This window comes from Nannobrachium achirus (genome assembly GCF_963921795.1).
Source record: "Nannobrachium achirus genome assembly, chromosome: 15".
NCBI lineage: Eukaryota > Metazoa > Chordata > Actinopteri > Myctophiformes > Myctophidae > Nannobrachium > Nannobrachium achirus.
The window spans coordinates 59,494,101-59,506,600 of NC_137822.1; the positions used below are offsets into that span (position 1 = coordinate 59,494,101).

Sequence of the window (12,500 nt, forward strand, 5' to 3'; positions counted from 1 at the left end):
TGAAAGTTCCAATGATTGGCCGCTAGTTGCGCTGTTCTGGCACCAGAAGCAACATGTTCTCCATAGGATTCACTTCTATTCCCCCAAACTTTTCTTACCTTAATAAACATTTTCATAGGTACTTTATGGTTCCTGTCGCTAGTTTAAAGCCTCGTTTCAATCACCATGATATGCGTTTTGTGAAAATATGGTCCAATTTATGTTATATTTGATGTTAAAGCAGGGTATGCTGTAGGAGGGGCTCGTGATCATAGGCTTGTGATGATTCTTCTTCGTGTGCTTTATTTTCGGCAAGCTCAAGACAAATGTCCCATGTATCCCTGCGGTTGCACGTGACCGTTGGCAGCCAATAGCATTCGAGATGGTATCTTTTCTACCAATGAACGTTGATTTCCACAATGATGGCGTCACCCATACAACGGCCAAAAAAGCTTCATTTGCGCAGCATAGGAACCAATGGCTTTCCACCGTCCATATTTTTTTACAGTCTATGCGTTATATTGACATTGTAATGCCACTCGCAAATATCCTCACTGCCTATATATCCTCTAGCCTTCCTTAAATCCAGGACAGCTCCCTGACTTGGCCAAACAGTACAGTACAAAGCGCCGGTCGCGGACAGCATCAAAATTCCGGAGAAGCGTCGGGCTGACTGCTGCTGCTGTGCGGAGGGATCGCGCTAGACTGACTGACACCAAAAAGAAGGCACGCTTGAAAGCCTCGCAGACCCTTTGATCAGAGGCCTTTAAGCCTCCGAGACCGGAAACGCGCCCGCGTCGCGTTAAGATTTCAACCACTTTAACCATTATTTTATGCTTTAACTATCGAAAAATAGCAGATATACAAGCTCGCAGCGCGGCACCGAGTGCCGCGCTGCGAGCTTGTAGATCTGCTATTTTTGAAAAAAAATAGAAAATGTGTGCAAGCCTTTGGATATCTTTGACCCCATCTTTGGCCCGACTTCTAAAATCCTTCCTCTGAATCGGTGGATCTGAAACTTTTCTACGTCAAGGACCCCCAAAATTACACGTATTTGGCCGCGGACCCCCATCTCAAAATATGTTGATCCAGGGACCCCCCGGAAGCAAATATTTGAGTTACAAAAGTTTGCTTTGAAAAATATATATTGAAAAATGTGCACACATTTTCAAGATTTCTTCAAAAAAATGGCAGATCTACAAGCTCGCAGCGCGGCACTCGGTGCCGCGCTGTGAGCTTGTATATCTGCTATTTTTCAATAGTTAAAGCGTTCAGTGATTCTAGGCCTAAATGGCTTAATCATGTCCAGCGGCTATCAGAGCTGCGCGCCGGAGCGGAGCTCATACGTTGAAGGGTGGCCCAGCGAGAGGCCTGTCTGTACGCTCGCTGGCCTTGACAACACGAGCGCTGTCCGTCCGTCGGCTTTAAACCTCGTGGTGCTCAAACAGTGGGTCAGGACCCATTCGCGGGGTCACGGGGCCATTTTTCATGGGCCACGACTCGAGTAAAAACCCATTTTCTTTCTTCCTTCATAAAAAAAAGAAGAAAAAAAAGAAGATTGACATGAACGTACCTTTGGTCCTTGTCTCCCGGGGTAGCCTGGCAGTCCAGGAACACCCAGTTTACCCTGTAGAAGGAGAACATTTACAATTACAGCGGTAATAGAGGAGAGTGGGGTAAACTGAGACACTTTTTTAAAAGATAACTAAAAGATATATCAGTAAAAATGTAGACATGTCCCATAAATTAAGCAACCAGTTTGATGATCTAAGAGGACACGGCATCAGTCAAGTCAGAGCGCGGTGGTAACAATTTTTTTTATTATGAGACCTTACCTTCTCCCCACTGAGGCCGAGGGGGCCGGCGTCTCCAGGGAGACCGGAGCGTCCCTTGGGTCCCTCGGGGCCGTCCTCTCCTCTGGGTCCCGCGGGGCCCAGCTCTCCCTGTTCGGCAGAGGGCAGGACAACGTGTTAGCGCTCTGTTCCGTACGATTATCTGATTTGTCATCGTCAATGTCTAATATCAACGGTCAATAGAGGGTATGGGCACGACATCATCATCATACCCGGAAGTTATGCGGGAACGCCTACTGAGTGGCTTGACAGCCCATACATCCAAGAAAAGTCCCATCTGATTGCATTAAACAACGTTAAACAAGTTAAACTCACTTTGCCACTCTATTTGCCACATACCCTCTATATCAGGGGTCTTCAACAGGGGTTCCGGGACCCCTAGGGGGTCCTCAGAGTTACTAGAGGGGGTCCTCCAAATCTTTGTGTGATTCACCACTTGAACCCTATGTGGGTCCATATTTGGAGAATTTTAGCTGATCTACATGTCGGCTATTTTTGGCAAAGAGCTTTGGTGTAGAGGGGAAAAAGAGCAGACTAAGTACAGAGTGAAAGGTCAAGTTTATTAAGTATTGACGGTTCAGGTGGTTCAATATCCGAAAACACACATTGACATGAATCCAAAATACACTGACGATTGTGCTGTCAAACGATGAAACTATATGGAATCTATGAAAGGGTTATGGGGGTCCCTGCTTCATCTCTCTCTCAACTAAGGGGTCCTTGGCCAAAAAACGTTGAAGACCCCTGATCTAGATACCTTACATAAAAGGCCTTCTTCATCTACTAGGACAAGGAAGTGCCCAGAGATGAAAGCCAGAGATGATCTGGTAAGAAGACAAAATGCGGATGCCTCACGGCCCCCGACTTCACTCCTGCAGCCACATGACGTAAATACATCCTACTGGAAACCATCGATCAAATTAGAAGCAGTGCTCTTCCGAGCACAGGTCTCCACCAGGCCGTGCATCCTGGTGGTGCTACTGTATAATAGGCCAATGTAAAAAGGGTGGCATATGTTCTTCACCTTAGAGACCTTTCATGGCAATCGGACGCTGCATGCATGATTTGAAGCATTGTGTTCCAAAAAATGTATTTTGCTAAAGTCTACCTGCTGGTGGCGCTATAACAGGCCAATGTGAAAAGGGTATTGTTCCTTGACATAGTGGGAATATGTGTGGCAAATTTCACGGTAATTGCAAGCTGCGTTGATGATTTGAGGCATTTTGTTCAAAAACGGAGTAATCCTGCAAACTTTGGAAGCTAATATTAGCCAATCAGGATGGAATATGAAATATCAGACGGATCAGACTTGATCACATGACTATAGAGATACTGTGTACTGATTTGTGTTATTTTTGGAGAAAATCTGAAGGAGTAATATCCAAAAATGTGTTTTACATAAGTCGGCCCAAAGGTGGCGCTATAAAAGGCTGATGTGAAAAATGCAGGGCAAAGGTTTATCCTTGGCCTCTAGGGAGTGCGCTTACAAAGTTTGAAACTGATCGGTGGAGTTATAGGTAAAACCACAAATCGGCCTGTTATAGCGCCACCATGAGGCTGATTTCAAAAATTTGAAGTGGCATTTCTTCCTCGACGTAGTGGGAACGTGTGTGCGCGATTTCATGATAATTGCACTTTGCGTTTGGAATTTGAGGCATTTTGTTCAAAACGGCTCAATCCTACAAACTTTGGAAGCCAATCTTAGCCAATCAGGATGGAATATGCAAAATCGGACACATCCGTGTCGATCACATGACTGTCGAGATAATGCCTACCGATTTGTAGGATTTTTGGACAAAATCTGTAAGAGTAGTGCACAGAAATGTGTTTTGCGGACATCGGCCACTAGGTGGCGCTAGAAAAGGCCCATTTGAAAAATTTAGGGCAGAGGTTCTAGAATGGCATCCAGGGAATGTGTGTGCTCACTTTGGCAGCGACCGGGCCAACGGCGACTGAGATTAGGTGCACACAAACTGCGAGGACACACGGACGGACGCACGCACGCACGCACGCACGCACGGACGGACGGACGGACACACGGACGGACGAAGGGGAAAACATACTCTCCCCCATGCCTTCGGCTGGTGGAGACAATTAGCCCGAAGCCTAGCTTGCCGCTTGACAGAAATGAAAATTCAAAATAATGTTTGAAAGAGAAAAAAAGATTTTTGTGAACACCACATTGTGATTGGTCCTATCGTTTCATTCATCATCATTTACAGGGTGGAAGTACAGACGTAGTATTCCCCAGATTGTGGCGGAGACCATCTGGCTTCATGAGACATCTTGAAATTAAAAAAGGGTTGAGAATCACTTCTACTGCTAGTAGAATATATCGTCGTTGTCAAGCGGAAACCTCGTATCTCCAAGTTTCAAATGTGTAGGTTCTTTCGTAAAGTAAAGGCCTGCTTCATCATAGAAGGCGGTCGCACAAAAGTAGTGAAAACAGCAGATCTACAAGCACACAACGCCTCGCGGTGCGAGGCGTTGTGTGCTTGTAGATCGGCTGTTTTCACTAGTTTAAATCATTTTTAAAATGATAAATACAAAACGAACGGTTTTGGACATACAAGGTTTTCACCCGACAGAGACGATATGACAACGCAGACGCGGCAGCAGCCCACCGTACACCAAAAAAAGCAACCGCCACGTCTTCTGGTTTAGCCAGGGGCGTCACAAGGGGGGGGGGGAGTGGGACTGAGTTACTAGGGCCCAAGGTGGAGGGGCCTTGATTATTTTATACTTTAGCTATTGAAAAATAGCAGATCTACAAGCTCACAGCGCGGCACCGAGTGCAGCTCTGCACGCTTGTAGATCTGCTACTTTTGAAAAGTCGTGAAAATGTGTGCAAATCTTATATGTACTTTTTAAGCGAACATTTATAACTCAAATTTTGCTTCTGGGAGGTCCCTGGAACTAAATAATTTGAGATGGGGGTCCGTGGCCAAATACATGTCATTTTGGGGGTCCTTCACATGAAAATATTTGAGCACCACTGACATAGAAATGTAGTTTTTTCAAAAAACCTTAGAAGGATTTGAAATACTCAGACTCCGCCCAATTTTTTGCGATTTTTCAAAAATAGCAAGTCTACAAGCTCGCAGCGCAGCACTCAGGGCCGTGCTGTGAGCTTGTAGATCTGCTATTTTTCAATAGCAGATCTATGATGGAAGATGAAGATGGGTACAGAATTTGGTGCGACGCCCCTGGGTTTAGCCTACAGAACCATCCGTTCCGTGTAGCAGCTGCTGCCAGAACGCGGTGCGCGCGTAGCAGCTGTGAAGCTCTGCTTGAACAATCAAATAAGGCTATTTCCCCTGCTGTCTGCCCCACATAGCAGTCGTTAGGGTACATTTATTGCCTCCCTCTGTAAAGCCGCTGCCTTTTCTACCGGTGCTTCATATAGAGACACTCGCGGGCCACAAGCTATAAGTGACAGCATACAAAGTGGCTCAGACAACAAGCCACTGCCACTGTGGCCCAGCGGTGCGTGAACGCTATCCAGTTAAAGGCTTTTATACAGTATGTGCACACCAGCCGTGGCGTCAGTTCAGCAAAAGCTAAGGTATGGCAACATGACTGGTGTCTTGCACGCGCGCGAAGGGCGCGCGTGCAAGACACCAGTCATGTTGCCATACCTTAGCAACAGGCATGATGCTTTTTTTGGCCATACCTTTTTTTGGCCATACCTTGCCATACCCAATTGACGCCTCTGGCACGCACACATATACTACTAACACACACACGGACGCGCGCACACACACACACACACACACACACACACACACACACACTCACACACACACACACACACACACACACACACACACACACACAAATGCTCACACACACATGCACGCACGCACACACGGATAACAAGCAAACAGAAATGAAATCAAGCAGCCATGACTGTACTTGCATGTTTGCATGTTCTCCCCGTGTCTCCTAGAGGTAGATACCCTCACAAAAACATGCAGTAATCCTGGTCTCTATAATGCCTCCCCCTGGCCAGCCGGGGTGCCTGATGGAGGGGAAAGGAACTGGTTGGAATAACGTGTTCCTTCAACGCGCTACATCCATCCCAGGGAAATCCCCACTTGTCAGGTGAGAAGAAGTAACTTGGACTCCTCATGCACTGAAGGAAGCATGAGGTCAGTCTGTTGTCTCCCCAGGCGCGGCAGAGGGAGAGCAGAGCCCAGGATTACATAGGCAATTGGCACTGGGTGAAAAAAATGGGTTACAAAATCGTGGGATAAAAATTATAAAAAAGAATGACTGTACTTGACAGACAAGCAGGCCTATCAAACAAAACAATCAAACTCTCTCTCTCTCTCTCTCTCTCTCTCTCTCTCTCTCTCTCTCTCTCTCTCTCTCTCTCTCTCTCTCACCCCCTCCCCCTCCCCCTCACACACACCCACACACACATCCATTAGCATGTTTGAGAAATGAGCCATTTGGATTCCGGTCCATGCCCAGAGAGCCGTTCCCCCGAGTGCGGAGGCCTCTCTCTCTCTCTCTCTCTCTCTCTCTCTCTCTCTCTCTCTCCTCCTCCTCAAATCCTCCACTTTCATCAAGATCTGCTTCATCTCCGCACGAAGACGGAGAGGAGCCCCATGTCTCTCCCTCTCTCTGGTCTGAAGAGCTTTAACCCTGCAAGGCCCAGCGATGCTTTTTGGCAAAAGAAATTAAATCATTTTTAAAAAAATGTTATAATTAGTTTTCCTGTTCTTTTTTCACATTAACATAACCATTCAATCCTATTGTTCAGTATTACAATGCCATTGGCCTCGATATTTGCATATGAATACCCCCCACAGAGGCTGATATTCACACCACTTCAAGATCTAGTCCAGAGTCTGGACGAACAACATCTCGCTTTTTCACTGAAGCTATTCCTCACAAAAACACAAGTAAAATGCCTGTAATATTTTTTTTGGTTATCATAGAATGTCTAGAACATGTACATATGTTATTATTGTGAAAACATATCCCCAAAATGCAAATCAGAGCATGATTTATGATTTATGATTCATGGCTATAAAACCTTACAAAAACATTTTATTTTTTTTGGCAAGTAGAAATTAATTTGGGTCTTGCAGGGTTAAACTGCCATCGATTGCCTCTTCCTTCTCCTCCGCTCATCTGCACAAAGCCTGGCCAGGGATCAGCGGCAGAAAGTAACCCAGAACGTTTACTCGAGTAGATGTACTCGAGTAACAATTTTGTGGTACTTTTACTTCATGTTTGATGTGAGGGACACTTATGATTCTCACTGTAAAAAAACTGTGGTTTTCCTACGACCTGACAGAACAAACCCTGGATTGCAGTCTAAAGTGGGGAGGCATCGGCGGGCGCGCCTAACAATCGTTGCCCTCTTCGTCTTGAGGTCGTTGGGTTCAGCAGGGAGAGATAATTGGAAAGTGGCACCAGCGGGATAAGGGAGAAAGTCCTTATTATCAAACACTCTTCTGCACGCACGAGCGCACGCACACAACCACACACACACACACGTGCGGTTTGCATTACTATACAGGTGAGGACATTGGGATTTACGCCAAAATCACAAATGCCATTATTTTGTTGGCCTTTTTTAACTAAAACGAATGTCCAAATGACTAATGCCAAACACTAAACCCAACCTGAATCTTTTTCCTGTTTGTAAGATTATCTCCCGTAATCTTCTTTTTTTTTTTCTTTTTTTTTAACCATAACACAACAAGTATTGACGGTTCAAGTAGTTAAATATCTGAAAACACAAATTGACATGAATTCAAAATACACTGATGATTGTGTTGTCAAAAGATGAAGACTATGCTTGAAGGGACACTTGGCACACGCACGCACGCACACGTGCACACACACACGCACGCACGCACGCACGCACGCACGCACGCACGCACGCACGCACGCACGCACGCACACACACACACACACACACACACACACACACACACACACACACACACACACACACACACACACACACACACACACACACACACACACACACACACACACACACACACACACACACACACACACACACACACACACACACTGGTCAGTCAGGCTGCCAACCTGGAGAAGCAACCTTATGTTTGCTCATTACCCACAATTCCACAGTGGTCACAGCGGCTTTTAGAAGCAGCCACAGCTAAAAGAAAGCAGCGGTCGATACCGCCACGCGATTAGTTTAAGTCAAGGGCACAGCCAGGGACTCAGGACTTATTTTCCCCCGACAAAAGTCTTTTCTTCGGCGGACACATGCCGAGGGCAAGCGAAAACAACAACTCGAGGCACCTCAGATCTTTTCCCCCAACTTTGTTTGGGCTTTATCGACGGACCAAAGGGATTCTCAGTCAGAGGGCACAAAGATACAGCCAAGGGCGTGACAAGAAGGGGGAAAGTGGGACTGAGTTACTAGGGCCCAAGGTGGAGGGGCCCTAGTAACTTTAGCTATTGAAAAAATAGCAGATCTACAAGCTCACAGCGCGCTGCGAGCTTGTAGATCTGCTATTTTTGAAAAGTCATGAAAATGTGTGCAAATCTTTGAACATATTTTTATGTATTTTTTTTAACTTTGTAAATCAAATTTTGCTTCTGGGGGTGGTCCCTGGAACTAAATATTTTGAGATGGGGGTCCGTGGCCAAATACATATCATCTTTGGAGTCCTTGACATGAAAAAGTTTGAGCACCACTGACATGGAAACTTTTCTTGCACAGATTTTCACAGTTTTTCAAAAATAGCAGATCTACGAGCTTGTATATCTGCTATTTTTCAATAGCAACATTCATGGGGGGGCCCGCAGTGAATCCTTGTACCCAAGGCCCAGATTTTGGTGTGACGCTCCTGGATGCAGCTGGTATATCGAGCAAAACAAAAAAGAACTAAAACTATAAAAGGAGGACTTTCTTACCCTGTCGCCTTTGATGCCCATATCTCCCTTGAAGCCGGGGAATCCATCCTCACCCTGGGAGCAAGTAAACAAATGGTAAAGACAGAGGGGAGAAAAACGACAAGGGAAAAAAACACAGTTTGAGGAAGACAGACAGACAGATGGACAGACGGTCAGGGCGGGTTTCAGTTGCCATAGAAACCCATCATGATCATCATGGTCTCTTAAAGGGACGGTGCCATAGTTTTGTACTTTTTCTGGTTTTCATGTGTGGTTGTTACGAGCAATTATGTATTCCCTTTGTATCTGGGGTTTCTTCCTGGAGGCTGACACCTTGTGGGTCAAAAGTGCCAATCCAAAAACAGTGAGTAAATGACATCATATAATCATCCCCTCCCCTTTTTACGACCCAAACACTAAACTGTACAACAAGCGTTAATTTAACTCTGGGAGTGTACCAATGGACCCATATAGGTCCATTTGGTTACATTTGTTCCACTTATTATGCATGAATCTCAATATATCTGTCTGTATTCTAAATCACTCCCACCCTATTCACTAAATAGTGTACTATACAGTGAGTACTACTCACTATACAGTACTCATCCCACGCATATCGAAAAGTAGGACACACAGCTGATGGTCGCTCGTAAAAACGCTACGGCATTCGGAGGATGAAAACAACGCAGACGTTCGTCTGGCACGCGACAGCCTCATTAACGGCGGCGTGCTTTTTTTCTTTTTAGGTTCACTAATGAGTTGTTCACTACAATCCAATCCCGATCCTACAATCCTCTATACAGAACGACCTGCGGTACCAGGGAGCAGTGAATTAGTGAGGGATTTGAGTACACACAGACACAGACAACCTCTCTAAATCCTCCGGTGGTCTGCGCGCTCTCTTACCTTCTCGCCCTTTCCTCCCTTCAGGCCTCGCACGCCGTCCGCGCCCTGCGACAGACAGACAGACAGACAGACAGAAAGAAAGAAAGACAGAGAGAGAGAGAGACAGACAGACAGACAGACAGACAGACAGACAGACAGACAGACAGACAGACAGACAGACAGACAGACAGACAGACAAGAAGTTATTGGCTGATGACAGCAACACACCGCCGGTGTCGGGTGGAAACCTTGTACTGTATGTCCAAAAACGTTCCTTTTTAGTATTATTATTATAAAAAACATTTTAAACTATTGAAAATAGCCGATCTACAAGCACACAACGCCTCGCATCGCGAGGCGTTGTGTGCGTGTAGATCGTCTATTTTCACTACTCTTGAGCAATGCTCTTGTATGATGAAGCGGGGCTTTAATTTAGAAAGAAAGACAAATAAAAACACATTTTGAAACTTGGAGATACAAGGTTTCGACCCGACAGTGACGATACAAAACAGGCCGGGCCGCACGGGCGGCGCTACGTCCCGACAGATCAACGTCGCGCGGCCCCCACAGTGTTTAACGGCTGCGTTATGGCAGCTAAGCGATATTTGGGCGAAGCTGGCTGGTTCGTTGTGTGCGTTGATTCGATTCCAACGGCACAGCAGATACATCTCTGTCACTGCCCCCCCAAAAGCTTGAAGCTGCATCTTGCCCTAGTCCGCCTTTTCTCTCTCTCTCTCACGCACACACACGCACTAGGGGTGTAACGATATAGTAACTGAATCGAAACATCGATTTTAATTTGCAATGATCTACTATATTCGATATGCAAAAGCATATATCGTACCGTACCGTTTTGGCTTTGTATCGTGTCGGTATCGTTCTACAATGCAGATAATCGGTATTGAATCGTTTTGCAGTGCAAATAATTGATTGTATGGAAACTAAGTATTTGTCCCTTGTATTAAGCAAATTTAAGAAGGAAAATGAAAAAGAGGGATTTAATTACTTTTCCATTCCATATAGCTACTCTTAGTCTATCGATAAATGTGTGTAATCTCTGTGTTCATGTCAAGGTGCGGGTTTGTCCATGTGTTGAAATGTAATGTCCATGCATTTGCTAGAGAATCACAGTGTTTACTTATTTGTATCCATAATAATAGATTTTTCCCTTAAAAACATGCACTATTGACATGTTTTATTTAATTTCTTTGCTAAATAGTTACCATATCGATTTTAAATCATTGAATGGAATCGTATCGCCATGAACGAACCAACATCGTCCGTGTAACGTATCGTTAACCATATATCGTGATGCGTATCGTATCGCTGTTAAAATGTAAGCCATTTACCTCGTGCCGCAACCCTGAAAAAGTGGTAAATCAGGCAACAACCCACGACCCTCGAATGGTAAATTGCTTTTCTACCACTTCTACCATATAAATGAAAGAAAACACAGTTGTAACTTGAAATGTTACAACTGCAACACAACAGTGGGAGGGGTCCATGAGCCAACTCAAGGTTGTTGACTGATTTACCACTGTTTTAAGCCAATCAGAATCCAGTATCTGAACATGTGACCACAAAAAGTGGCAGAAGTATCGTTACACCCCTAGCACGCACGCACGACGGTTAGCCGGAGTTCAAACCACCAGGGAGGGGACAGTTTGCCAGACACAGAGCCACCAGGGTAATCTGCTCCCCCGGCGAGCGATTTAATGACTTCGACCTGCCCAACCTCTCTCTCTCTCTCTCTCTCCACGTGGGCCGTTTGATGCAAATTCTTTTGTCTGGGTCCTGTATCAGTTGGCAACGACTCCAGAGATCAAAGATTAATGTCCTTAATGGCCGACGGAGACATTAGGACTAATCCACCGCCATGTTTCCAATCACGGAGCGATCTCAAAACGGCCTCTTACGAGCTACGCTATGGGCAGTGCAAGTTAATTGCCGTTTCTGATTAGTTTTCTGTGTATTTGTGAATGCTGTTGCTGATGATTTAAAGGTAGGGCAAGTGATTTCATTTCATTCAAATCATAACAAAATGGGTCTATGTTCTGATAGTACTACTATAGAGTGTTTGGTCCGTGTTTGGATGTTATCGCCTGTGAGGAGAAAAAAACGGTTTCAGTTTTGGTGGAGGACACAGGTTTTCCTCCATTCAGCCTTTAAAACCATCTTAAGAACGGTACAGACACATATGTGACTGAGGCTGGAGGAAAGGTCCATAAGTTGGCAATAGTAAAGTCCAGCAAATTAACAAAATAGGTTTGATTTTTAGATTTTTGGTGTTTATCCTTTTTCCCCCTAAAATCTAGGAGTGTATGTTTGAGAACCTTCTCATTGCAACAAATATCCATTTTAGAATCATTAAACAGCTTAAATTAGTTTGTAAACAGAGCTGTGTTTTTGTGTTTCTTTACACCCCTCTGAGGGGTGGAGACACACATTAACATGTGAAAGCCAACATTTACATCTGCAGTTTCTGTTAGCTAATGTGTGGTTGTTGTTCTCAGGTTTCAGCTACAGATCACCACCAATAGGTTAGGGCGGGTGAGGGGTGGAGTTAACAATCCATTGTTCACACCCCTTACCTGACTGCCAGTAGTGTGACAAGCTTTGAGAGGCCTTTACTCAGATTCTTGGTTCGAGGTTTAACTACATTCAAATAAGCATATCTTCTTCAAATATATTCCGATTGCAATGAATAACACATCATTTGAAAGTTTATATTCTGTACTTTCATGATCTGCAAAAACCTGAAAAAAGACCAATGCCAATATATATGGACCTTTTCTCCAGCATCGGTCACATATGTGCCAATATTTGGGATCTTTGTGAACTTAACAGTCTGGTCGCCGAGATGCGTTCCATCTGTGGATCGCGTGC

At 45.0% G+C, this 12,500-nt stretch overlaps 1 protein-coding gene across 1 annotated transcript in view; it reads right to left on the reverse strand.

Annotated features, from left to right (window-relative positions):
- Window positions 1-12,500, reverse strand: part of col5a1 (procollagen, type V, alpha 1) — a 245,961-nt gene that overhangs the window by 69,316 nt on the left and 164,145 nt on the right. The window contains exons 31-34 of the mRNA XM_080743867.1: window positions 9,636-9,680; window positions 8,751-8,804; window positions 1,815-1,922; window positions 1,553-1,606 (exon numbers count right to left, since the gene is read on the reverse strand). Of these exons, the coding sequence (XP_080599993.1) occupies window positions 1,553-1,606; window positions 1,815-1,922; window positions 8,751-8,804; window positions 9,636-9,680 (261 nt within the window). The remainder of the gene's footprint in view (window positions 1-1,552; window positions 1,607-1,814; window positions 1,923-8,750; window positions 8,805-9,635; window positions 9,681-12,500) is intronic.